This window comes from Batrachochytrium dendrobatidis (assembly GCF_000203795.2).
Source record: "Batrachochytrium dendrobatidis JAM81 unplaced genomic scaffold BATDEscaffold_1, whole genome shotgun sequence".
In the NCBI taxonomy this organism is placed as follows: domain Eukaryota; kingdom Fungi; phylum Chytridiomycota; class Chytridiomycetes; order Rhizophydiales; genus Batrachochytrium; species Batrachochytrium dendrobatidis.
Window position 1 is genome coordinate 1,253,014 of NW_006281099.1, and position 26,759 is coordinate 1,279,772.

The 26,759-nt window shown below is 41.1% G+C and overlaps 7 protein-coding genes across 7 annotated transcripts; 6 read left to right on the top strand and 1 right to left on the bottom strand.

The window, feature by feature from the left end:
- Window positions 1-29: 29 nt before the first annotated feature.
- BATDEDRAFT_34007 (uncharacterized protein) lies at window positions 30-1,519 on the top strand (the record flags this gene model as incomplete). The annotated part of the gene is made up of 6 exons (XM_006675657.1): window positions 30-218; window positions 312-471; window positions 553-596; window positions 663-784; window positions 872-987; window positions 1,073-1,519. The coding sequence occupies 6 exons, from the start codon at window positions 30-32 to the stop codon at window positions 1,444-1,446; spliced, it is 1,005 nt and encodes a 334-aa protein (XP_006675720.1). The 3' UTR covers window positions 1,447-1,519.
- Window positions 1,520-2,459: 940 nt separating this feature from the next.
- BATDEDRAFT_21556 (uncharacterized protein) lies at window positions 2,460-6,873 on the top strand (the record flags this gene model as incomplete). Its single annotated transcript, XM_006675256.1, has 4 exons — window positions 2,460-2,756; window positions 2,991-3,174; window positions 3,359-3,417; window positions 3,535-6,873. 4 exons carry the CDS (start codon window positions 2,460-2,462, stop codon window positions 6,871-6,873), a joined length of 3,879 nt encoding a protein of 1,292 aa, XP_006675319.1.
- Window positions 6,874-7,064: 191 nt separating this feature from the next.
- BATDEDRAFT_85771 (uncharacterized protein) lies at window positions 7,065-11,124 on the top strand (the record flags this gene model as incomplete). Its single annotated transcript, XM_006675928.1, has 3 exons — window positions 7,065-7,109; window positions 7,178-7,240; window positions 7,369-11,124. 3 exons carry the CDS (start codon window positions 7,065-7,067, stop codon window positions 11,122-11,124), a joined length of 3,864 nt encoding a protein of 1,287 aa, XP_006675991.1.
- Window positions 11,125-11,282: 158 nt separating this feature from the next.
- On the top strand, window positions 11,283-12,180 carry BATDEDRAFT_84670 (uncharacterized protein; the record flags this gene model as incomplete). The annotated part of the gene is made up of 1 exon (XM_006675929.1): window positions 11,283-12,180. The coding sequence occupies one exon, from the start codon at window positions 11,283-11,285 to the stop codon at window positions 12,096-12,098; it is 816 nt and encodes a 271-aa protein (XP_006675992.1). The 3' UTR covers window positions 12,099-12,180.
- A 5,051-nt stretch (window positions 12,181-17,231) lies between these two features.
- On the top strand, window positions 17,232-17,631 carry BATDEDRAFT_7470 (uncharacterized protein; the record flags this gene model as incomplete). The annotated part of the gene is made up of 2 exons (XM_006674876.1): window positions 17,232-17,459; window positions 17,548-17,631. Coding segments are annotated over 2 exons (312 nt in total), but the record flags the coding sequence as incomplete, so codon positions are not given.
- A 684-nt stretch (window positions 17,632-18,315) lies between these two features.
- Window positions 18,316-21,350, top strand: BATDEDRAFT_15375 (uncharacterized protein). Its single transcript, XM_006675054.1, has 8 exons — window positions 18,316-18,512; window positions 18,749-18,801; window positions 18,896-19,436; window positions 19,536-19,735; window positions 19,805-19,909; window positions 19,988-20,508; window positions 20,723-20,837; window positions 20,936-21,350. Exons 1-8 carry the CDS (start codon window positions 18,321-18,323, stop codon window positions 21,237-21,239), a joined length of 2,031 nt encoding a protein of 676 aa, XP_006675117.1. The 5' UTR covers window positions 18,316-18,320; the 3' UTR covers window positions 21,240-21,350.
- Window positions 21,351-21,648: 298 nt separating this feature from the next.
- On the bottom strand, window positions 21,649-25,847 carry BATDEDRAFT_21560 (uncharacterized protein; the record flags this gene model as incomplete). The annotated part of the gene is made up of 2 exons (XM_006675257.1): window positions 21,649-24,770; window positions 25,433-25,847. 2 exons carry the CDS (start codon window positions 25,845-25,847, stop codon window positions 21,649-21,651), a joined length of 3,537 nt encoding a protein of 1,178 aa, XP_006675320.1.
- Between the last annotated feature and the right edge of the window lie 912 nt (window positions 25,848-26,759).

Here is a 26,759-nt window from a genome sequence, read left to right on the forward strand (position 1 = left end):
TGGCATTGGAAACTTGACCATTTGTAGCAATGGATTCGCTGAGGAATTCAGTATTGGGCCAGGCCCATAAAAAGGAGATTCGTGTCAGTGCGTCTAGTGTGATTGATCTAAAAGCAGAGCTTATTTTCAAGCAAGAACAGTATGATAGAGACAAAAAACGACTTGGAGTCCACAGCTCAACCAATTCCATCTCCACCGCTAATCTCACTCGACTAAAGGTTTAGCCATCAACTCATGTTTTGTTGAATTTGGTAATGGTCAAATTACTTTGCTGAAAGTATGGCTTTTACTGATACTTTACTGGATTGTAGAATATCCCGAAAATCGTCAAGAATAAAGGAGTGGCAGATAGAGCTCAAAAGGATGACGCACAGATATCTGAAGAGCATCCGACTCTAGAAGCAAGCTGGGTTGCGCTTCAGCGGAAAACTAAACTATACGAGCAGAAACAGCAGGATTTGGAACCCAACGGTATAGTTGACTTGAGACTAATCTTGATTGCGGTTGATCATACTAACACTAAACTGCAATCCTGTATACTCGAACATGTAGATGAAGAAGGCTTGGTCGACTTTTTAGTCAAGAATATCCCAGAGGTACAAACTAATTACACCAAGATTGATCATTTCAAGCTGCTTTTGTGAAACTCATTCTTTATAAAGAATGATGATATTCGTGTAGATAATCAAGATGTATCCGACCCCAAGTGGGTACAGGTTACGGATGAGTTTGGCCGTACAAGAATTGTAAGAAAAAAGGAAGCAGACCTGATGGGATTAGGACGGTGTGTTTAAATTGCCTGTCTTGTCGAGTTGATTGCAATTATGTAGTCAAGGAAAATTCATGTGTCTTACTTGAATGATTGCTATAGATTTGTCAAGGCAAGCAGCAGCCAGAATGAATCGAGTAAATCAAATCATGCTTCTGGCGATAATCTGGATGAGCACGAGCGACAGGAATGGGAGAATGCATCCAACACAAACATAGGTATCAAATGCATTCTTTGCTATCATACTGTTAGATTTGTGCATTTTGTGTGATCCAACCTGATTGTATGTTTTAAAATATGTAGTAAATAAGCATTACGACACCACGCTAGAGCGACGCACAATGGGTGTTGGATTCTATCACTTGTCCCAAGACGAAACTGCACGACAAAAACAGCTTTTGGATCTTAAGAATATACGCAGTCAAACAGAAACAACTCGGCACACATCACAAGCATTGAAAGAGAAGCGCAAGAGTAGAACAGATGATCGGCGTGCATTGCTGTTGGCACGAGCTGAAAAGAGGAAACGTGGCACTGGGAATCTAGAAGCTTTTCAAGAGAGTAAAGATGGCTCTAATACAACAGATGTGCAAAGCGGTCGTGCTGATTTGAGTAATACAGATGAATATGGAGCTGAAGATGTTGACAGCTTTCTTTGCTCTGTAATATCCAGTTAGGCATATTAAGTATAATCCTCATAACAACCCAACTCTCACTATGCATATATTTATAATAAACTGAATGACCCACAATGAGGTTTGAGACCACTAGTTCCATCAATTCAATTATAACTGTTTTTCAGCACTGATGCAATCATGAATGGTTGTACTGCTTGGTCTGATGCAACAGACCAATTAGACTTTGCCACCATCACACCATTGAAATTTGGCCAAATATCGAGACTAGTAAGCCTAAAAGATTATGGGCAAAATCAATTGTTTGATGTCATGCTAATTGGTTGCAGATTCATCATGGGATTACTACAGTCATATTCACGTAGAGTCTAATCAAGCATTGATTCACACCAAATTTACTAAACAGAATTGTCCTTTGAACTCATTGGTTGACTGGTCTTTTGATACTTGACAATCTTTGTTCTCTTAAACTAGAGCATGAATGTAGTTTAGAATACAACAAAAATGAGTTTAAAACAGCCAAATTCGACATCTGAATTGCAGTGGATGAATCTGGTGGTTGTACAATGTATGGCTATGTCAAGTAGAGAATGGACAGTTTTGAATTATAGTTTGTATAGAATGGTCGTTGTGTTGAATTGAAATGCCAATTTTTAGTAGAAAAAAACAAGGAATATTTAACCATTTTTTACTTGGAGGCAAAATTGAGGCCATTGTAAGATAAATACATAAAAGTGTTCCATTTTACGTGAATACGGCTGTAATAGTGTTTGGATATCGACTTGCTTTCTATAATTATATATATATTCATAGGACTGAATTTTGCCTATACTCCAGGGCTTTTTCGAGTTTTATTTATTCGATATTCCTCTCAACAGTAGCCATCCATTGTCAATTGCATTCATTTATATAAACTATCCTCAAGAAACACTACTTGCCAGCAGCAATCAGCAACTGCTCCCAGTGGACCATTTTGAATATATTTACTTGTAGTATATCCGTCTTCTCTTCGTTTAACCCTCAGACCTATCCGGTACCTTTTCATTGACACAACAATGCAACATCAACCTACTCTGGATACTGCCATCACTGCTACATCTACGAATGCTGCATCATCAACAGACTCTTCCTCATCAATGAGAATAGGCGACTTTAGCTTTGGATCGGAGGTTGGAAGAGGCTCATTTGCTACAGTCTACAAAGCAGTGCATTTGCCTACTTCTACCACTGTAGCCATCAAGTCAGTGTCCAGAGCAAAGCTTAACCGCAAACTCGCTGAAAACCTTGAAACTGAAATACGGATCCTACAGGGTATCCATCACCCAAATATTGTACAGCTACTAGATATTCTTGTAAGTTTCATCACTTGCCACTCCTTGTAATTCGATGCCAGGCCATGCTGTATGCTGCTTGGAAAATAGCTTTTTTGACAGCATTTACATGGGAGCTACATCTTGTGGTAGACTGTGACCCAATATTCCATCAATTTATTTTGGCTTTATCCTTCAAAACTCTTAAAATGGGCCGGATTGGCCATTCCCTTGTAAATAAGCTAACCATAATTTATGCTTTCAAACCTATACCAGAAAACCGACACAGACATACATCTTGTTATGGAGTATTGCTCATTAGGCGACTTGTCCATCTTTATCAAGAAAAAGGGAATGGTGGGCTCGCTATCTGGCTCTTCACGTGTATCAACTGCCCACTTTAATGGCCCCTGGGGTGGACTACATGAAACCGTGATTCGACATTTTTTAGCACAGCTTGGTATGTTTTTGATTTTGGATATATTACGTATTTTACTGCATTATTTTGTCCAAATATTATCTCGAGTAGCTCTATTGCTTTGATGATACATACTCTGAGTTGCCCCTGCCAATCGTTCAACAATTCTTTTCAGTTACACACCAACTAATACTTTTTTATGCTTGACTTGATATCCCAATTCCAGTTGCCTCGTTGGAATTTATGCGTTCCAAAAGTTTAATTCATCGAGACCTGAAACCACAGGTATGTAGTATAGCCTTGCATGTAGTGTAAATTCGATCCTATAATACGTTTATTCTAATCAAAAGCATATGCCTTTGCATAAATTAAAATGCCACATTCAATTTATTGAATCAATAGAATCTACTTTTATGTCCAGCAAGCCTCGGACAGCCAGATGTTAGATTAAAGCCCATACGTCCAAACATTCCTGCGGTAACTGTTCCTGCTCTTCCTACATTGAAGCTTGCAGATTTTGGATTTGCAAGAGCACTTCCTGCACAGTCAATGGCGTCTACTTTATGTGGATCGCCTCTCTATATGGCTCCAGAAATTTTGCGTGGTGACAAATACGATGCCAAGGCTGATTTGTGGTCGCTGGGAGGAATTCTTTATGAAATGATTACAGGGCGACCTCCTTTTAATGCTCAAAACCATATTGAGCTGCTAAGAAAAATTGAGAGCCGTGGTGGATGGATCAAATTCCCTGGCGAGGCACCAGATGAGCGCAATGTGATGAGACCTCGAGAAGTTCCTGGACAACTGCGATTGCAACCACTTAATCTTCAGCAAACACAGCGACGACAACCATCTGCACATCAATCACAGTTTACCCAACAGCAGCCTGGGCATAGAGTTAGTCTGACTCAATTGGCTGCATCACCAATTAATCCCTCCACTCCACTTCATGTGGGATCATTAGGCTCTAGTCCAAAGTATGCAAATTTCACAAAAGCTCGTGATTTTCCTCCTGTTCCAGACGATTTGAAAGATCTTGTTCGACGGCTACTCAAGCGAGATCCGGTAGAACGTATGACTTTTGAAGAGCTATTTATGCATCCGTGTGTTGCTGTACTGCGCGTGGCGGAGCCTCGTATATCTACTATTCCACTGCGTAATACAACAACAGGGTTTAATCCTGCTGCTTTTCCTAGTGGATCATCAGATAATTTATCACAAATTAGCTCATTAGCAATAGGCATAAAACGGCTTCCCTCGAGATCTTCACAGTTGCATTTGCAATCGCACCCATCACAATCTCAAATGCAACACTACTCCCCTCCCACTGCTCTTCAGCAACTTCCATGCTCTCTACCGTCGCATATGGAAAACGCTTCAGCCGATATCAGATTTGTACAAAAACAAGGGTTACGAAAGTCTCCATCATTTCAAGCCTATAACACTCATTCACCGGTATCACCTTCTCCATTAAATCCCATGTCTAATCCTTCGCGCGAAGATATTTCTTATAATTATGTTGCTCATCGCACTTCAGCAGATAATATAACGACCCATTTTGGCGCTGGTGGTGGAGATATTCGCCATGGAGCAGGTATTGAAGCGAGTGCCAAGTCTGAAGTAAAAACTACTGCTAGTGCTCCATCAGATATATCCTATATTTCTAAAGCCACCACCAGTGTACGAAAGTTGGAGCCGCCATTTGCAGAGTATGGATTGCAAATGCTTCCGCATGATACTACTCGTACCGAGTCTCGAACGCGTTTCCCTCCTGCTTTAGAGCGACAGATTTCTGCAGTCGTTGGCAAACCTACAACCCCACATACCTTGTTACATATCACTACAGCATTACAGAATCGTCCCGAATACCAACTTGTACCTTTACTTCCTCCCACTCATCCCTCAATTGTACCCGTAGGCACATTTCCTCCTCCTCAACCGTCTTCAAAATCTTCTATAGTTCACAGTCAATCATCATTTGGCTCATCAGTGGGATCCTTTATTTTTAGCGATGACGATAGTGACGAGAAGCAAACTATACCAGCTTTAAGTCGGCACAACACAACTCCAGGCCGTATCATGACGCAGTTTCAAACAAAAGCGCAAGAAAAGTCTATTGCGACAGCCAAGGATATGCCAAAGACGACTGGACAAGCGTCTTCGATATTAAATATTCGAAGTGGATCCATGTCTTTAGCTGCTTCCACTCATATCACATCAGAATTAGATGACCATAAAACGCCAACTAGTGAATCTATGCAAGAGTCGGAAGAGTACGTTGTGGTTGAAAAGGGAGTAGTTGAAGTCAATTGGCTAGCAGATCAAGTTGCGTCTCAAGCTCAGCTCAACAAGGATGCAGCTATGTCCGATAGATTACGAAAAAGTTCTAGTTTAACTGACCTTAGTGGCAGGAATAATGGACCACAAGCGAGATTGCCGTTTGGTACTGCCAAGTCGTTCACGCCTCCGCGTAGAACAGACTCTATTGTTCCTACTGCGTCAGATTTTGTTCATAACAGACCCTACAGCGCACTGTCTCTTCGATCTGCCTCTGTATCTGGTATTATTTCACCGATAGCCACAAATACTGCTCCTGTGAGTATGTGTGATGTCCGTATGAAACGTACCAGTAGTGATGCATCTAAACCACGTGTTCTTGGATCATTGAGATCTCTCAATCCATCACAAGAATTACCAGCACAGACAAGTTTTTCAGATGCTCATCATTCACAAAATGATGCCAAGTATAGTTCGTTGCCATATATGACTGATTTAGACACCTCCGCGCTGGATGAGCCCCAAGCATCGTTTTTTTCTACTCTAAATCTCTGTGCTTTGCGAGCACATGCTGTAAATACACTTGCCGATGGCTATTTTGTTGAGCTGGAGAAATTTACTACTGCAAAAAGTTTGACACAGACAGGTTCCACGCCTACTTTGCCCTCTCACCAGGTCCAGGTCCAGGAAAGTATAGTACCCAGCACATTGGTAGACATGAGACCATTTGGTAGAGCTGCTGGACAATTTAATGTAGCGACACTTGCAGATGAGACGCTGACACTGTATCTGCATTGCCTTGCACAATACCAATACGCGATGGAGTTGGCAAGAAAGATGTGGGATCAAGAGCGTGAACGGCTGACACCCACTCAATCGATGTTGATTTCTCGTTTTGGGTTTGGAATACCAAAGCCAACTGCTACACCAGGAGAAAACAATATGCTTGCTAATCTGAGTGTTGTAGTTCAGTGGATTCGTGATCGATTCAATGATTGTCTTTCCAAGGCGGATATTTCTCGGTCGCGAGTTGGTAAACATGATAATGTGGGTAAACAGCAGGGCTTTGTTGCATCCATCACGGGTGATGGGATTACAAATACAGCATTGCCTACTCGATCTTCTTTTACAACCACTACTTTAGCACCAAATATTGCAGAGAAGCTCATTTATGACTATGCAATGCATACATCTCATCAGGCTGCAGTACAGGAGCTTCATCAAACTGGTATGGGGAGATGTGAAATGCTGTACCAGCAAGCAATTTTGTTACTCGAGTCACTCTTGCATGTGCCACCACGACCTTTGTCACCTTTACCTGGCGTGCTTGCTCACACAGATACGGACGGACATGATGGACATGGGAGTCAAAATGGAGAGGAAGAGTTGACGGACAATGATCGAATCATGATTGAAAAGTTTCTGCTTGGATTATACTCGAGACTTGATTCGTTACGGACTTGATGGTTTGGTACTGAGTTTATGACAGACTTTTAGGAATATAAATTTTTATTATTTCATATGTTTATACGAGTTTTATGAATCCAAATGGTGTAGATTTAGTCAAACCAGATTGAATTGCAGCGAATATGTTGTAAAATGAACGATTTTGAGCAAAACTCGAGTTTTATCAAACTTGACCAGACAATTTCAGTATGGATTTAGAGCGGGACCAGAAGCTCAAGATGGCTCGTCAAAAGGTAGTTTCTACTGCATTACATTTACCACACACTTGCATTAACTCTTGAATGTATTGCTCATGAATCAGCTATCCAAGTTTCAAAAGAAAAAGGCCGAGTCTGAAACTCCTGCCAGCAACGATGTGCCAGTGGTGCGTGATCTAACTTGCTATTCGTATACGTTGTATTAAGCCTGTATACTGATTGCTTTTGATTTATATGTACGTTGATACTTGGTATCAACCCATTCAAACTCTTGCGATTTCTCTGCTTTGAGCAGCCAGCAGAAGTGCAGCATGCATTCAACTACTTTGCTTCAGATCAACCACATCCTCCTGTCGAGTCTTCTGCTGATGAATCTACTACAGCTTCAATTGCAGCTACTATTGCAGCTACATTCTCGTCGTTTACTAACCCACTTCGTTTACTGGCCGACCAGTCACAAATGCAGACCAGCACGAATCATAGCATGACTGCAGATCCTCATTCTGAATTCAATGATAGAATGCAGCCTATTGATAGTCTTGAGATGGAAACTGTAAGTCTGTCCAACGAGTCTGGGAATCATATTCCGCTGTCATCAACTGGGTTCACTCAGCCTTCTTTCCAATTCGATTACTCGAAATCCAAGAAACGCAGCAAGTATGCTGCTGTTGGGATTGCTGGATTTGGAATGTCGGATACGAAACTGCCACCAACTGCTGATCACAGTGGACATTCGAATGCACATATTATGCCTCCTATTGTTCCACCAGTGCCAAATACCGCCACGCATCCATCAATTCCGTCACATCATCAGCCATATCCACAACCATATCAAGAACATGAACAATACGCAACCATCCAACCTGCTGCTTACCCTGTTCATGAAGATGTTACAAGCCATTTTCAAACAGATCCTTCTTGGACACATTATGATTCAACCTCGAAATCATCCATATCTACTGCTGCTGTACATACATTTCCCACTGAATATGCACCAGTTTCTTCATCAAATTCTGTAGCACCTGCAGCTCAGCCATCACCCACGGTTGGTATAGAAACGTATTTTAAAACAAACATAGCAGTAGGCAATATAAATGAAATCAGCAGTAATAGCTTTCATTTTCAATCAATTCCTGGAGTGGACGCGACTGTAATTCGTAACTCTTCTCCATCACATCGATCCGACAGTCCTATTCCATTTTTGTTTCCTACTGAGCCTGGTGTAGATCCCTTTGCATCTATTCCAGGAAATATTCATGATACACATATCGACGAAGCCTTTGCAGTGCATACTAATGCATCCCCTGTCCAAGGGTTTTACCCACACAATCCGCCATTAGCTGAGAATGATCGTTTTGATACTAATCGAGGATTTTCAGTCTCTCCATCAATGAAACCAGTCAACAGTAGACATTCACCAGCCGATTCAACTTTCAAATCTGCATACCCTCCTGTTGCAACCCTTCCTGTTCAGTCTTTTCCAGAGACTCATACAGGTTTCAATGAAATCTCTGAACATCAGTTTGACGCAATTAATGCACCAAGCATTCAATATTCAGAATCTCACTCCATAGCTAGTGAGAGATATCATCCAGGTACCGTTGAAAACCTGCAGGTCACGCTGGATGCCGTTACAAAAGAAAACATTGGTCTTCATGAATCTCAACAAGAGCTAATTGATAAGCACATAGAGGCAGAGGATAGAATTGTTCATTTGAAACAAACAAATCTAGAGCTTGAAGAGCGTATGAAACTTTCAAATCGTATATCTCCAAAACACGAAAACCTAAGCGCGCTTACTCCTATGCATCTCCAAAGTGATGTCAGTAATTTAAACAATGATCAAGAAAATGCATCAACTGACGCATATCAAAAACAATTTAGCCAAATGGAGTCCGATTTGGCACTTGAGCGACAAGACCTTGAACAGAAATGGGCTCAACTTGAACATGATCGACACGAGTTTGATTCATGGTCGTCACAACATTGTCAATTGATCAAAGATGATCAAGCCAAAGCAGAACTTCGTTTTCAACAGGTGCTTGATCGTGAGAACGAGGTATCTGGCATGGCTGATGAGTACCAGCGTAAAATGAACGAGATGGAAGAGGTGGTACGTATGCGTACGGCTCAAGCTATAGAGCAGGCTCGAGAGTTACAAATGCAATCAGAAACAATGCTAACTGGAACGGAAAAGGGTTGCGACACTATTGGAGCTGATCATATTGCATTAGCCAATGCTAAAACGCCAGATATGTCACTTTTACCAACATCGGAGTCGGATCAAACAATTGCACAGCATTATAAACATGTCGAGGCTGAGCGCGAAAAAGTAGAAATTCTTGTAGAGCAACTTGCACAAGATCGTAAAGCACTTGAAGCTGAAAGAGAGTTGCTTCATCAACGGGAAGAAGCATTAGGAAACTCGACAGAGCTGCAACAAATTCTTGAGCAAGAGTCGGCGTATTTGCAAGATTTGCGTAGTAGCATCGAAGCAGATCGATCTAATATGCGTGATTTAGAACGACGAACTCAAGAGCAGATTGCGGAATACAAAAACAAATATTCCGTTTTGGAAAGAGAAGAGGCCATTGTAAAAGAGTTGAAAGATCGTGCCAATGCTGATCTGGCTGGTGTTGAACATGAAAGGCAGACTCTGCAAGCTGTAATAAAGAAAAATGCAGAAACCGAAGCTGATTTGCGTAAGAGAGAAGAGCGCCTTGCTGATCAGTGGAAACAGCTGGAAGCTCGTGAGCGTGAAGCACAGTATAATTTGCAGGTGCACCAGCAGACTATTCAAGAGCAGTCACTTGCTATTGAGCAAGAAAAAAAACGTTTAGCCACTTTGGAAGCATCACTTCATGCCACTATTGAAAGCAAACATGGATCTCAAATTACAGAAATGCGTAACCATATTGATCAGGAACGCAAGCAGCTTCAAGCTGAGCAACATGCGTTTAGCATGGATCGTCATGCTGCTCAAGAACGCGATCATGCTGAAAAGTCTCGATTAGAGGCTGATCGATCTTTTCTTGCTGAACAGCTGTCCAAAATGGAATCAGAGAGATCTGAACTGCAGGCAAAGCTAATTGCAGCGGCTGAAAAGGAAGAGTCTATGGCACAACTCGAGGCTAAGATCAAGCAAGAAAAGACTGAAAAAGCTGCACAATTTGCACAGAAATTGGCTGATCATGCCAAGTCGGTTGAAGAATTTAAAGCTATGCAAGCCAAAACTGTTTCCACTCAACTTGCTGAACACACCACTAGCAAAGAATCACTTTCTGCAATTGAAAAACAAAAACGCGAGCTTGATCAGGACCGTATTGATTTGGATGACAAAAAAAAAGACTTGGATGAATTGATGACTAGTATCCAAACTCAGTCCAACCAACTTGCGCAAGAAAAGGCAGATTTTGAAAAAGAGAAATCCGATTTCGATATTGCACGCAAGCAGGCGACGAGTGATTTTCATTATGACGAACATGCTAATAATAGCAATCGTGAAACCTATGAATCTATTGCTGCGCAATTGAAGGCTGCTCTAGACAAAAATCAGCACTTGGAGCGACTTTTGATGGAGCAGAATGAATCCCTTATTGGAAACAGAATGAGCTCCAATCCTCGCGAGCCTAATACTCGTCGTCCATCCCTTTCAGTTTCAATTTCCTCTCAAGTTGATGAGCGAGTCAATTTCCTTGAAAACAAAGTTAATTGTGTGATGGAGGCTGAGGAGGATATGCGCATGCTGCTTCAACAGAATATGGAAATCATGGATAAACTTCGTCGTCAAATGAACCCTAATGATGCTGGCAGTATGAATCTATCTACTTCGATTCCCTCAATGGCTGAACGATTGAGTCGCACTGATTTGCGCTCTGCTTATAGCGGTGTGATGGAGCCTGTATACGATGCAAACGTTTTGGAACCACACAATTCTCAAGGAATTCTTCAAGCTGTTGCGGACTATACCAGGCAAGTTGATTATACGAATGATACTAGATTCTTAAACCTTGCTAACTTTTTTTATTTCTGTGGTTCGTCCAATAACTGATCATTAGAACAAATTTGGATGGAAATCGCACACAGGCGACATCTCAGCAACGCGACGAAGCATCATTTGGCTCTAATAATAGCACAGCTTCACAGCGACACCTTGCACCATCAGATGCATCCAGATACATGCAACTGGGTGAAACCAGTAGGTCCTCCATGACTAAATCGGCTCAACGCGAACCAGGAATGATTAGTCGTCAAACATCATATGATAGTATTTCACAGCGATATCAGAGTCAAAACTATCGCCGATTAGAACCACAGCGACCTTCTTCGTATGCTAGCAACTATGCTGGTCGTTCGCAAGCCAGAACTGGTCTGGATGATATGGGTGTGCGGAATGCTACGCAAAAATACAGGGCTGGTAGTGGCTATCGCGGCGGAGTTGACAGGTATGATGAGTACCGATCTGGACCTGGATCTGTTGCCGGAGGATCTGTTTCTGGATCAGTATCTGGCAGTGGCCAATACACCAATGGGTTAGCATCACTTCGACTGGCAACAGGAACTCCAAGTGAAATCGGAAGTCAGACAGACTCTGTGGTATACAAGGGCGATAATCAGTTGGACAGTGATCGCATTAGCAAAACACCATCTTATCATAAACCTTTCACCACTACACCACACCAATCGCAGGTGTCCATGTCAAAATCTCACAATGGCAATGCCATTACTAACCAGCAGCAGCCTTCTACTGGACAAGTCAAAGGACTAGGCACTTACTTTTCTTCCACCGATCTGGAAGGATTCAGTGATGCTACTCGCCGTATTCTGTTACAGGGAGCAATAGGCACCAATTCCACTGCTACCAACCAGACACATACTTCTTCCACAGCTGCTGGTGGTATTCCTAGCAGTTCAGAACGCAAGACCTCAAGCGAGGATATCAGACAACAGGTTCGCCGCAGACTACAAGAACGAGATGCAGCCAAAGCCGCATCTGCAGGCTCTGCAGCCATGCGTCCTTGGTAGAATGGACCCAGTAATAATACCTGCGTATTCCCAACTCTATTAAACCATCTTGTTTGAAATAAAATTTTATTTTTAAAACTTATTCAACCCAAGAAATGCAGACAGAATACAATACCATTGAAAAAACCAATCAAATCGAACTCAAAAGAAAAAGCCTCAGATTGGATATGTACTACTTATTGTACAAGGTGGTGGGGGCAAGTACAAATCTCGCTCAAGTCACACAGTTCAACCGTAAAGGCGAACGGGACTTTGATTAAGGTCACTCCACTCATCATCAGCTTTTAAAATTGGTTGGATAAGGAAAACAAATACTGAAAATACACCAAATTTATATTAATTTCAAACAAAATTCCTGAGGGTTATTTTGAAATCTATTGGAAAATAAGCATCTGTAGAATTCTAAATATCGAGATATTCACCGCCATATTCATAAAATGATTAGTTTACTGAACAGCATTGCCTTTTGGACTCTTTAGTTGACTGGACTTTTTCTGATGATTAACGTGTACAGTTGCATTCCCAAGAATGTGATCATTGCTGGACTAGAATGCCAACGTGTCTGTGATTGGAATACAACAGGAGTCTGATTGAGAACAGTCAAATCCAATATTTGAATCACAATGGATGAATCTGGTGATTGTACAATGTATACCAAAAAGGAACAATCTTAATTCAAACTATAGCTTGATCATGTAAACATCATAGGATGGACATTGTGCCTAAAAAGTTGTCAGTTTGTAGTAGAAAGCAACGAACATTCAACCATTTTTATTATCAACCAAAACAAGACTGCAAGGTTTGTTTTAAATCTGTGCACCATTCCTGCATGTCACTTGAGAGTATTGGTTTTGATGAGACAGTCAGATCTAGCATGAGAGATTGGAAACACTCAAATTGCAACCACTGAATTTGTTCAAATCGGACTCCATACACCACGTGATCAAACCTTGAGTTTTGGACATTTGCAAATCGATACTTTATCACAACAGAATGACACGCAAGGGCATGTCTGCCAAGGCTACTGCTGCGAATGTTACAGATGAAGCCAACCCTCCTACACAACTACGGCGTGGAAGAAGTGCTACTACTGAATCTACCTCTACAGATCCCATCAAGTTCAATCCACTTTCAACATTGGACACACAAAAACCTACAAGAAAGCTTCGCTCCACTACTCGTCGCCAGCAGAATTCAGTCCAAGATGAACCAAAACTGGCTGATGTGCCTGTATCTCTAGGATTCATTGCCAAAAAACCTGCTTTGGCTCCAAAAAAGATCCGGAAAAATAATGCAGTGTCTGTCTTGATGGATGCTGGATCTTCAAACAAAAAGGTGGTAAAGCCAGTCCCTTTTGTTGAAAATAATGACCCAGCTTTGATGGCTGGGCACAATGCTGATGATGTAAACATGAGCGAAACATCTGAATCAAACGACCCACTAATAGAGGTGGCTATAGATAGCGCAGCCTCAGAATGCGGTTTAGATAGAACTGAAGTGTTTAAAATAGGACATATGCTTGATAAGCCGAACACGATCGCTACCTCTGCCAATACTAATCTGTCGGGAATAGACAAAATACTATCCAAGCATTCGCTTATAGAACAACTATCTCAGGACATTGATCAGATATTTCTTACCACTGCAGGCTCATCATTGCCATCAAATGTTGAAACAGACAAACCCTTTAAAACTTCACAATCTCTCAATCCACTGTCAGATATTCTCCTATCCATCAAAAGATCATATTCTACAGTACCTATACATTTGAACCCAGCACCATCTAACCTTTCAGATCTACGTGCATCAACTCTCATTGATCCTGCTACTCCACCTGTCTGGACGAGCAAGCACACAAACACTATCAAAATAGATGACGATTGCAAGATCATTGATCTGGATATGTTTGAAGAATCGACAAGGAAAACAAACTCGCTTACAAATTCACGTATACCGGCAGTATCCGACACCGCACTTTATAATGCCAACAAGTCACGCTCGCTTGAATTAAACCATGACAAGCCAGCTTTAACTGTAGTGGAAAATGAAACTATTGCATGTGATAGTGAAGACCCAATGGAATATTCTCCGGTATTCCATCGAGCATCGGCAGCCAAAGCCATAATCTACGACGATAGCGAAAGTGAAAATAACCAAAGTGAAAGCGACGATGGCGATAAAAACTTAAAACGGAATGCATCCATAAATATTGCCTCGGAAAACGAAGCTGATTGGTTGAAAAATACAATTGAATCGATTTCATTAGAAGAGGTATTGATCAAGTCTATTGGAGATAAGATTAAAACATTGCAGGATATGTACCAAAATGAGGGTACGCCAAAAGGTATGAATGTGAAGCTATTACCACACCAAGTTTATGGATTAGCGTGGCTGATTCATATGGAGGAAAGCAGTCTCAAAGGTGGAATTCTCGCTGATGATGTATGTACTCATGTCTGTAATATATTGTCTACTGATTTGTAGCCTTTGCTCACGTATTCATTTTTCTGACTGCTACTTTTGTCTTATTTGACTTGTTAGATGGGAATGGGAAAGGTATCACATTTTTGAGGCACTTTATACTTTAATTCTGCTTAGCTGGCTTGCAAATGTTGACTTTGTATTCTTGATAGACAATTCAAATCTTGGCATTAATTGTGCACAACTATCGACCCCCAACTCGTGAACGAGGTGGAACTTTAATTGTTGCCCCACTTTCGCTTATTCGTCAATGGGAACAAGAAATTACGAGCAAGTCTAATATGGGGTTAAAAGTGTACGTGCATCACGGCCCACAGCGAACAAAGCTTAAAAATGAACTTCGGAAATACGATGTGGTGAGTCGAGATTTTTTAATTGTCGAGTAATGATACGTTTTATGCAATTTGGTTTAAACTAATGTTACTACTATCTGTGTTGACTGGTGATCATCAAGGTAATTACTACATTTTCTGTTTTATCCAACGAGATTCGTAAACCAGCGCAAATTTTGAATGGAGTATTTGTTTCAGCATCAAAAGGCGGGCCTCTATTTAAAATCAAGTGGAATCGTGTTGCGTTGGATGAGGAAAGATTCAATCAAATGGACTTGTTTAAATACAACAACTCTTGTTTAACATATATTCTGGTTTAGGCACAAATGATTAAAAATAAGGATACTTGCGTAGCCTTGGCATGTTCGTCACTTGACAGTCTGACTCGTTTTTCCATTACAGGAACTCCAATTCAGAATGTAAATACTATTGTTTTTGAGTAGATACACGTTCATTTGTTAAACCTCTAGACAGACTTTGCATTTAGTTTTCTGTATATGTTTTAATATTCTGCTTACTATTTGGTATTGTGTTTAATAATACTTCATCAACAGAACGTCGATGAAGTATACAGTCAGTTTCGATTCCTCTGCATTCCACATTGGTCAAATTATGCCCATTTTTCAAACACAATCACAAAAAATATCAAACGAGACTGCCCTGAATCCAGTCGTGTGGCTATCAATCGTTTACAGGTGATTCTTGGATCGTGCATGCTACGACGCAAGAAAACATCCAAAAACCACAATGGTGAACCAGTTTTAAAGCTGCCTCAACGCTTGATAGAGATTGAAAAGGTGACTTTGAATGAAAACGAAGCCGCGTTTTATCATGCTTTGGAAGCTTGTGCCACAAATCAGTTCAACAAATTTGTAGCAAGTGGTGAGCATATATTTCTGTACTGTCAAACTGTTTTATTTGCAAGATGAGCGGACTCTAGTATTCAAAAGTCACTGATGCAATTTTGTCCGTGTGTAAATATTAGGTGACATTTCAAAAAATTACAGCAACATTCTATGTCTTATTTTACGACTTAGACAGGCAGTCACTCATCCTCATTTGGTACAAGAAGCCTTTGAGGATGCTGATCGTGGTATATTCAATCTAAATTTCATGCAAAATGGAGTGAAAATGGACTTTCAAGGATTTAATTACAAGACAACCAATGTGTTGACTGACATTTCAAACACTGTTCAAAAATCGCAAATGTTACTTACATCTGCAAAACCAGCACTGTCAATGGCTGCTCTTCGATCCAAAGATAAAGGGGAATATACATCAAAACTGCGACTTGATAACGAGCTTGGCGACTCGGATGATGAAGATGACCAAACCAGTGATTCAAAGTTACCCTTTAAGCCTGATATATTTGATCGTGTCATGACGCAAGCTAGAGCTGATTTGTCGCATTTTATTAGTGACGAGTGTCCTATATGTATGGATGTTATGAACAATGCTCTAGTTACATCTTGTGGACATCGATTTTGCAAAGAGTGCATCTCTGAACTCATACTATCAAATGCATCTGATGTGGAAAATGACACTTTTAAAAAGCCGTGTCCGGTTTGTTGCGCTGATATCAAGAGCACTTTGCCAGCCTCAGTATTCGTTACCAAGATCATGAGTGAAAATAATGTGAATCGAAAGCATGTTTCTGTGTGTGATCGAGCATCAGGAGCTACTGTACCGGATGAAAGCAAAACTGCAGGACAAACTGGTGTATTTTTCAGACCAAGCAATATCCACAATATTCTTCTTGGACTTCATCCCGATGGGTGTGTAGTTTAGATTTATCAAGCATACCATATAGTTGTTTTTATTTATTACTAATTTGTATGGGTGTTTACTATGTTTAATTCAGTGACTGGACTTCTTGGATCTCATCGACAAAATTGGATGCATTGATCCGCATTTTGGAAAGAACACATGATGAAAACCCAACCAACAAAACCATCATGTAAGTGTATATTAAAGATTGAACCAAATTTTTGATTGAATGCCTATACGCTAGTTAATATTGTCTTCTACCTTGTCTACGTGCAGTTTTTCACAGGTTTGTCGAGCCTCTACTATTTGCTGATGTGTTTACATTTCATTACTTTGTGTCTTATTCCCATCACTTTGATAAACTAGTGGATCACGAATTTGGATTTAATTCAGACTGCTCTGACTAAAAAAGGAATTCGCTGGACAAGAGTAAGTTATTAGCGATCATTGTTGAAATTTAGATTTTTGTATTTTTGCTCATTGTGCAATTATCTAGTATGATGGTGGTATGAGTTTGGCTCAACGAGATACGGCCATCAAGACATTTTTTCAAGACCCATACATATCGGTAATGCTTGTGAGTCTAAAATGTGGTGGTGTTGGACTCAATCTTAGCATTGCTTGCCGGGTGATTATTTGTGATTTATGGTGGAACCCAGCTGTGGAAGATCAAGCCATTGATCGTGTGCATCGTATTGGACAGCGTGTTGATGTACGTGTATCTTACCTGGTTGCCAAAGACACAATTGAAGAGCGGATTTTAATCATGCAAGAAAGCAAGGTGTGTTGATTGTTTTTTGAATTCAAATTTGACTTTTATGATTGGGATATTTGAATTGACAGTTTGTTTGTCTTATAACTGTAATAAGCGGCAAATTGCCGCAGGCGCATTAGGTGAAGGAGAGTTTAAACTGGGTCGACTGAGTGTAGAGGATTTGCTTTTTTTATTCAAGCAGACATCCAATCATAATCCCAGCAACACATCTGACAATATGGATGTACAAGATGATAATAACGATGATTTTGACCAAAGTATTATTATCTAGCTTTTTCAATCAAATAAAATGAATTGTTTGACATAGCAGTGATTTTTCCCTGGTGATTGGTATGTATAATTGCATTTTTGAAATGCGAATCTTGTTTTTATGGACTGAAGCGCAAACACAATGTCATTTCAGGATACAACAAATATGTGTTGCATTGAGAACAATCAGCAAACGTGTGAATTGTAGACGAGTCTGGAGTCAAACTTGGTGATCATACAATATATGATTATCAAAAGTGGAAGAGATTCAAGAGAGGATTTCAGTCCGACCTATAGCCTAATTCTGCATACATCATATGACGAATGTTGTGTTTGAATCGAGAAAGTGTAGTAAATACCAATATTCAACAATTGTTTATTACAAAGCAGAATATAAGCAGCGACTGCAAGACAAATACAAAAGCGTTGCACTGAGTGAACATGGCTGTGAACATTGGATTCAGATGATCAAATCTGACTGTTGCTAACAGTTAGACGGGCTTCGCGATTCAAGCCAGTGTGTTCACATGACGTAGTGCTCAATTTTCGCCCATCAAATTGCTTTAAAAGCTGATTATTCAGCCATTCGAGTTGACTATCGAGCTGCTACCATCGAAAATGACTCAGCCTTGCTACACTGTGGAAATGGATTGTACTGGTGATCCAAGTAGTTTGATTGGACCTTCCCATCTGTCCAAGATCATTCCGCCTCCTGTTTATCCTACTCACAAACCTCATCTGGCCTCGTTTGAAGATTACAAGACAATGCATACTGAAAGCATCTCAAATCCAGAAGCGTTCTTTGGAAAGGTGTGTTGACAGAAACCCACTTGTTGCATCTGAGAGCTGTTGTGGCTTGAATTTGAGCATCATTTCCCATCTGTAATACCAAAGCGGTGTAGATCGTCCCTTTTAATACTCAAGGCTGTATTCAAATCTACATTTTAATTGGCCTTGCTCTGACTACTGGTGATCAATATCTACTAATAATATTTACTATCAAAATGTATAATTTGACCAAATATTCGGGCATTAAACCACTTTAGCTTGCCAACGAACTGCTCACATTTTCACACCCATTCTCGAGTGTCAAGAGCGGGTGTGTGGGTGCAACTCTACTGTTTCGGAGTTATCATGTGTTGATTTATTTCTTGAGTCTAAGTCTTTATTTTCCATCGATATCTACTAAATAGTGGTTTTAAACACGGAGATATCGCTTGGTTCCAAGACGGAGAGCTTAATGTTTCGTATAATTGTGTGGATCGCCATGCTCTTGCTAATCCAGACAAAATTGCTATTATTTGGGAAGCCGATGAGCCAGGTGAAGGTGAAAGCTGGACCTACCTCCGTTTACAGCAGGAAGTATGTCGCTTTGCAAACTTGCTGATCAAGTACGGTGCTCGAAAGGGTGATGTTGTCGCTATTTACATGCCCATGTTGCCTGAAACTGCAGTTGCTATGCTGGCATGTGCTCGACTTGGTGTGTTATCCAGTGTTATCTTTGCTGGCTTCAGTGCTGAAGCTCTCCGAGATCGTATCATAGATGCCAACTGCAAAATCCTCATCACAACCGACCAGGGCAAGCGTTGCGGAAAGGTTATTCATCTTAAAAAGATTGCCGATCAGGCTGTCAGTGGATGTCCTTGCATCAACAATGTTATCGTGTTTCAACGCACTGGCGATATCGAAGTTCCCTTTTCCTCGCCGCGCGATGTGTGGTGGCATGAAGAAATGGTACGGCGTATTTTAAGGCTATAATTAAATCATGCCATCTGCATATGTATTAAACAAGAATTTATAGAGTATCTGCTAACACGATTTTGGATTGACTAGCGCTATCAACGCCCATACTGTCCTGCTCCCCCAATGAGCAGCGAAGATCCTCTTTTTATACTATACACTTCAGGATCTACCGGAAAGCCAAAAGGAGTTGTTCATACTCAAGCTGGCTATTTGCTTGGTGCAGCTGCTACTTGTAAATATGTGTTTGACGTTCATCCCAATGATATAATTGGCTGCATGGCTGACGTTGGGTAGGAACAGTACTTGGTGCATGTATCAAGTAAATTATTTTTGTATTAATATATTTCATCGCGAAATAGTTGGATTACTGGACATACATATATTGTTTATGGTCCTCTCTGCCTTGGTGTGACCACAGTCATATTTGAAAGCACTCCTGTTTACCCTAACCCCGGGCGTTACTGGTAGGTATTTGAACATGTTCACAGATGAATATTCGCCAGTCATTAAAATGATTGCACATGGTTTGATAATGCATATAGGGACCTGGTAGACAAACATCAAGTCACTCAGTTTTACACTGCACCCACTGCTATTCGTGCATTACGTAGTCTCGGTGACGAACCCGTCAAAGCATACAAACTTGACTCGCTTCGTGTGCTTGGATCTGTCGGTGAGCCAATTAATCCAGAAGCATGGTTGTGGTATTATGAGGTTGTTGGACGCAAAAAGTGCATGGTTGTTGATACATACTGGCAGACTGAGACCGGATCTCATCTAGTCACTCCTATTACGGGCGTGACCCCAACCAAGCCTGGAGCAGCTACTTTTCCCTTTTTTGGAATTGACACTGCTATTCTTGATCCGACTACTGGAAAAGAATTGGAAGGAAATGGTGTTACTGGCGTGCTTGCCATTCGCAACTCCTTTCCATCCATTGCACGCACTATATACAATGATCATCAGCGCTTTGTAGACACTTATTTCAAGCCATATCCTGGATTTTATTTTACTGGAGATGGTGCAACTCGCGATGAAGATGGATTTATTTGGATCAACGGTCGTCTCGAGTAAGTTGGTCAACTTTTGTTAAATCACCATGAAAAACGGTTTGTTGAAACGTGTTACTTTAGTAACTAACACTACATTTTGATTTTTAGTGGTATCTATTGCTTTTAAATTATTGAAATATGCTGAATTTGGGAACCTTGTACTCATCATTTTGGTTTTGTGAATACTACTACATGCATATTGGGATGAATTTCAATTATTTTCAGATGTGATCAATGTTTCCGGCCATCGTTTAAGCACTGCTGAAATTGAAGCTGCGTTGATTCTCCACCCTGCCTGCTCTGAAGCCGCTGTTATTGGTATTCCTCACGATATTTTCGGGTACGACCATCTGCCCTTTGATTCGAGTACAACTTTGAATTTGTATACCAAACTAACCACTCTAATCAATACAATCAATACAATCTGATCACTACCAGTCAAGCCATTGTGTGCTTCTGTACTCTCAAATCTCATGGAGACATTGCAGCACTTGAACAGGCGTTTATTACCCAGGTTCGAACACATATCGGCCCCTTTGCCACACCTCAGCGGGTTGTAATTGTTGCTGATCTACCAAAAACGCGATCTGGAAAAATCATGCGACGTATTTTGCGCAAAGTGGCAACAAAAGAAGTCAGTAGAGAGGATGCAGATAATGATGAAGTGATTCATGCCAAACTGGGTGATTTGAGCACTCTAGCCGATCCTTCGATTGTCAAGCATTTGATAGCAAAGTTTTAAAAGTATCAACATTTTTTGATGCACCGAGTTTAAACTCCTCATTTGAAGTTACTTGCAATACGTTTTGTTTTTACAACATGGAATTGAGAATAAAGCAAACATATATTTTCAACTTATATCCATTGCATTTGAATGGCGGGTTCATACCGGTTTATTAAAATCGTGTATTTTTAATATTTAGCATAGCCTAAGGGAAAGGATAAAGTGGCATGAGCCCAAGTATTTCTCAGTGCATTGACAGAGAAACGTAAACTCTAGCATCCAAACTGTATCTGCATGTGTATCAAAACTCAAAATATGTAACGGAAAAAGTGGAAACAATAGCAGCATGTCTATATGGAGCAAGTATGCTGTATACCTACACCTCGAATCAATAAAAAGATAAAACGATAGTCAAAACAATCTACGTTTATCCTGAGCGTTGGCCCATGAATGAATCAATGGTTTGCGCAAATACATGTGATCCTTCATCAAATAATTCAGCAAATTCTGGGCGATAGAAGATCGCCGGATCTACTGAAGGATGTTCCATCAAGAATTGTTCTTGCGAAACAAATCCAAGACGACCTGGCACAGAAAGCAAGCGAATATGATCATTACGTGTCCATCCCCATACAATGGATGGAGATGGCAGATTCATTGAACGCGCATCTTGCATGATTTGATTGATACCTCGATGCATGAGATCAACGTATTGATCGAGACTTTTAAGAAACACACTGCGAGGAGCCATTTGAGTGATAAATACTGTGTTGCGTGACATATCCCAGTCCATCATAGAGAAAGCAATATAACTGCGATTGGACTCGATTGGATCATCTTGTTGTTGAGGTGTTTCGTGAAATAAGGGATGTGTAAGTGATGATGCGCAAGGCAATGGCATGGCAGAGTTTTGTGGCATGTGTTGATTTTGACCCGCACCGAGTGTATTGCAAAGAAAGTCAAATCGCATAGCATCCATGCCAGCAGAAAACGATTTCTGACTTGTAGGCGAGACGGACGGATGACGAGCTCCTTTGGCTTCATCACCAAGATGCAACATATTCGATGCCGGAGCAGCTTGCTCGACATTGATATGACTTAACCAAGACACAGTATCCTTGATGGAAAATTTACCTTTTCCCTTGTTGCGATGACGCTTATCCATCCATGCAACAGTCAAATAGCGATTCACACTAGGTGCGGGAGGTGAATTGAGCAGATTCATTACCGAGGTACGCCAAATCTTTTCAATGTCGTCCAGAACAGATTTGTATGTTCCAAACTTGGACAGCTTAATCATTGTGGGCACAGCATAGAGTGAAAGCATGCAGTCGTAAAACACATCTTGAATACCGTTCATAGTATCTGGTAAAAGCTCATTTCCAGTAACAAGTACCTGGTAGTGAATCTGTGCGTTACCAACACGGACATGTGGGAGTGAGCACGTACGTCTGGCAGCTTCAAACAATTCTTTGGGTCGCCATTTACCAGTACGCTGCTTGCCACCACCACCACATTCAGAGCAAAACATATACGTATCAAAACATGGTTTACAAACATACTCGGGCTTGGGAATGCCAACAAGGGGATTAGGTGTTTTGTGCACAACTCCGACAATATCCTTGCATACTTCGCAGCAAACGGTTGGAGCCATAGAACGACTACGTTTTCGACCCGATGTTGGAGAAATCTTTTGATCCGCAGAAGATAAAGAGGTCGCTACAAGAGGTGTATCGATCGTGTCGTTAACCATCATATCAAATGGAAACATAGCGTTCATCTCGCACAAAGTACCGCCAGGCTGACTCTCACATGCCTTGCAAGTCAAGTAGCTCAACAAAAGAACTTGGTCTTCAGGAATGGAAGTACGAACACTGACTTGGCCCAGCTCGGAACGGCAGTTGATACAAAAGAAAGCACGCTCAACCATTTTACGACGGTTGGCTGGCATAGTAGAATTGAAAGGCGTACTGTTGGAAACAACTGGTAAATCACCCATGGCACTATCACTCATTGCCCATGGAGACTGGAGAGAAGGTGAGATCAATGACGAATCAAATTGTGATAGCTCGAGAGATTTGCACATCACATTTAGATTGGGTCGAACACGTTCGCTCGAGCCGGATGTTAACCTTTCAGTTCTTTTATGTTTTGGAATGGGCACAGGAAGAGATTTTGGAGGAAAAGCATCCATTTGCTGTTGGCGACCAAGTCGATTAGATTTGGACTGCACGCTACGACGTCGTTGAGTGGTGCGTTTGGTATTGGAAGATTTGGAAGCCGAGTCTAAATTATCGAGTGTTCCGTTAGAAAAAGATCCAGTCACGTCATTCACAAACTTGACCGAGTACTCGGGCATAATAAACTGTGACATGTACGACTGTTGCATAGCCATTGATGGCATAGAGTTTACAGATGCCAAAGTGGTTGTTCCCAATGCAGGACTACATTGTAGTGCACTGTTAAAATGTTGCATCTGAGGCGAGCATAGCGGATGTTCGTAAAACGGATTATTGGGAAAGTTGACTGGACCTGAAGACGTGTTCAATGACAATGGCATGTTATACCGAGGTAGCGAATCCTGTAAGCATTCTTGCTGGAGTCGAGCTTGCAGATTTTGTTGGTATTGATGGATGTTTCCCAGCGACTGCAGCGGAGAGCTCTGCTCAAAGAGATCGTCGTTGGGATTGTAAAACTGAAACATGTTTCCTTGGTGTGGAGTTGACGGAGATAGAAGCATGCCAACTTGAGGGGTAGTTTGGACAGTGGAGCAACTTCTCATGGGTGACAGAGGGCCACGATTAGAAAAATTTGGAGTTGTATTAGTTATGCAAAACATACGCTGACCAGGCGTGGTGGACCCCGTAGGCATTGATTGAGATTGACGAATCGGAGTAGCGGATAGTTGATTGGTCATCATATCCGAGGCATTGATCGACATGCCTATGCCAGTCTGAACCAGCTCACCAATTGTTGCCGATAGCGAGTTGTCGTGTATCGATTGGGCCACGGGTGAGCTGGATAGCATATCGTCGGAAAACTCGAGAGTTGTTCCTGCAAGACTGTTATCGCCTGCTTCACCAAGACGCTCCATAAAGGACTTGCTAAATCCAGTTGTACCAAGAAGTGGTGGAATATCTAGTATGGATGTAGGAGAAATAGAAGTAGCTGCATGCGAGTCGATTGGGTAGCCCAATGTGTATGGCCATTGACTACCAGAATGGGCTGTTGACAAGGATCCCAATGCTGAATTTTGAAAAGTTTCTTTAACTGGAGTAGGGATACTGCCAGTGTTGGTGTCCCGTTTTTCGATGGTCAATCCATCGAATCCAGCTCGACATACATCACTGTTTCGTCGAGTAGATGTATCCGAGGTAGAAACCGACATTTGCAGACCTTCTCCTGATCCCTGTACAAGCCCTAGACCATGAAATGGCTGCATCGATCCATCCTGCATACAAGAGGACATGGGTGATGCAAGTGTAGCCTGTGACGACTGCTTGCTTTCAAAGTCAAACCGATCACTTGCAAACTTCTTTATAGGCCATCCTATAAACATATATCAAGCTTTAGATAAAGTACACAACGATGATTACAGGGCATGCTTTCAAGTTGCCCAATGTTTAGGGGTGGATAAAAGGCAAACATTTGAGAGAAAGCGGTGGGGATTGTGTAAAGGTGTGATCTATGGTAAAGCAACTTTGGGTATAGAATCTTGACGGGTTATAGATTATCATTGGCTATGAGGTATGTTTGAAGATAGATATAAAGGGATGCTGATGTGCGACACTGAATACCACCAAAGGGACTATATGCTTCAATAGCTCATGCGAGAAAAACTCGTGTATCCGACAACCGCTGGAGTGTTTTCCTAGTGTAAGGACGCAAATGAAATAATACTCGAGCAAGTTGAGCTTGGGCATAACGCTTTGGGACTATACACAGACAAGGCCACGACTCTCCCGACACGACACGAAAAAGCATAAAGTAGATACAATAATGAAAAATATACAGCTTCACCAACCCTGTGCACATATAGGCAGTACATCTTATCACACCCTCGAGTCCTGCTTAGCTACCTTTTGCAACAGGGGTTTGGGTGTTTTAGGTGTTTTGGGTGGTTTTAGGATACTTGGATAGGGTTGGGAGTAGGATCGGGTGTGTATAGGAAAACACAAAGGGATATTCAAAATAGTAATGCCTGACCATACCTGATTGAGAAAAAAACTGCAAAAGGCTTCCAGAACTTGATTGCTTGTCAATTGAAGGCATTATAATATCATCTAGATTATTGGTTGATGCAATTGAGCTGTCCTTGATCGCTTGCATCATCGAGAGCAAATCATCTTGGGCAATTGCATGTTGTATCGTGTTATCGTAACACGAAAGGGAAATGTCGTCCGCGTTTGCAAAATGGCTCATCATTGTGGACGGCATTCCAGATTGTGTTACATCATTTTCTTTGCAGAAATCCTGTGGTGTATACTCGGGAGATGGATGCGTAAACTGCATCAAATCAGAAGAGAGAGGATTGAGCAAATCTACTGAAGACAGTCTAAGATCCTTTAAAAGCATAGAGGGCTTGGTAGGTGTAGCATGTGCTAAATCAGCGGTACGACTAGACATTTTCTACACGATCTGTAAGTTATTTTTATGATTTGTATAAAAAGCAAAATCCTATATGCTGCAAAGTGATTTTGATGTAATTATCCGAGCTGATTGTTCTATGGCCTGAGGTTATGTTCGGCGACACTTGCACTAGGATAATAACGTATATAAATCTAAGTCTGGTGAAATTAAGATGGATTGAGACTAGCTAGATGGGCTAATCCAAATCTGTGCGACCTAAAGAATTACAAACTATAAAGGACAGTGAATGCTGGCCAAACTGATGTTTGATATTCTTGCTATTATGAAATGATTAGGCTAAAAAATAGGCTAAATTCAGGGGTGGAGTCTCGATTGATATAACAATTCAGTCTAAATGGATATAAGATTTGAACAATAACAAATGGCTGCTGGTTTTGAAGTTCCTGTTGAAAAGCTTGACGCATTTTTGACCTTGTTTGTTTGGCTATCCCCTCAACCTTTTAAAAACACTATAGCACCTACATGGTGTCACCCCTCCATTTTACTCACTCCCCATTGATGCAGAAGTCGACTCTTTCAAACAATGGAAATGCTTCATACAAGCCTATAATTCCACACATGGGGCTACAACTCTGGAGGGTATATATACATCATTCGACATTGAACCACTGCTATGTAGGATCTGTTTAAAATGGCCCTAGCACGATCTATGTATCATAAAGGAAACATGCTTTGGACGTTGCCGTTCTTGAAATTTCAGCAACCACAGATGCTGAAATAAATTACGTTTGCAGTTGTATTTTGTCAAAGTACGCGAACTGCGCACATTGTCTTGATAAATGTGCAGGCTGAATATATCTTGGCCATTCTCCAATATAGCCATATGATATGTTGATGCTTATTTAAACTAAACGGCGCCATGTGACGAACTTTCTAGTCATTATATTT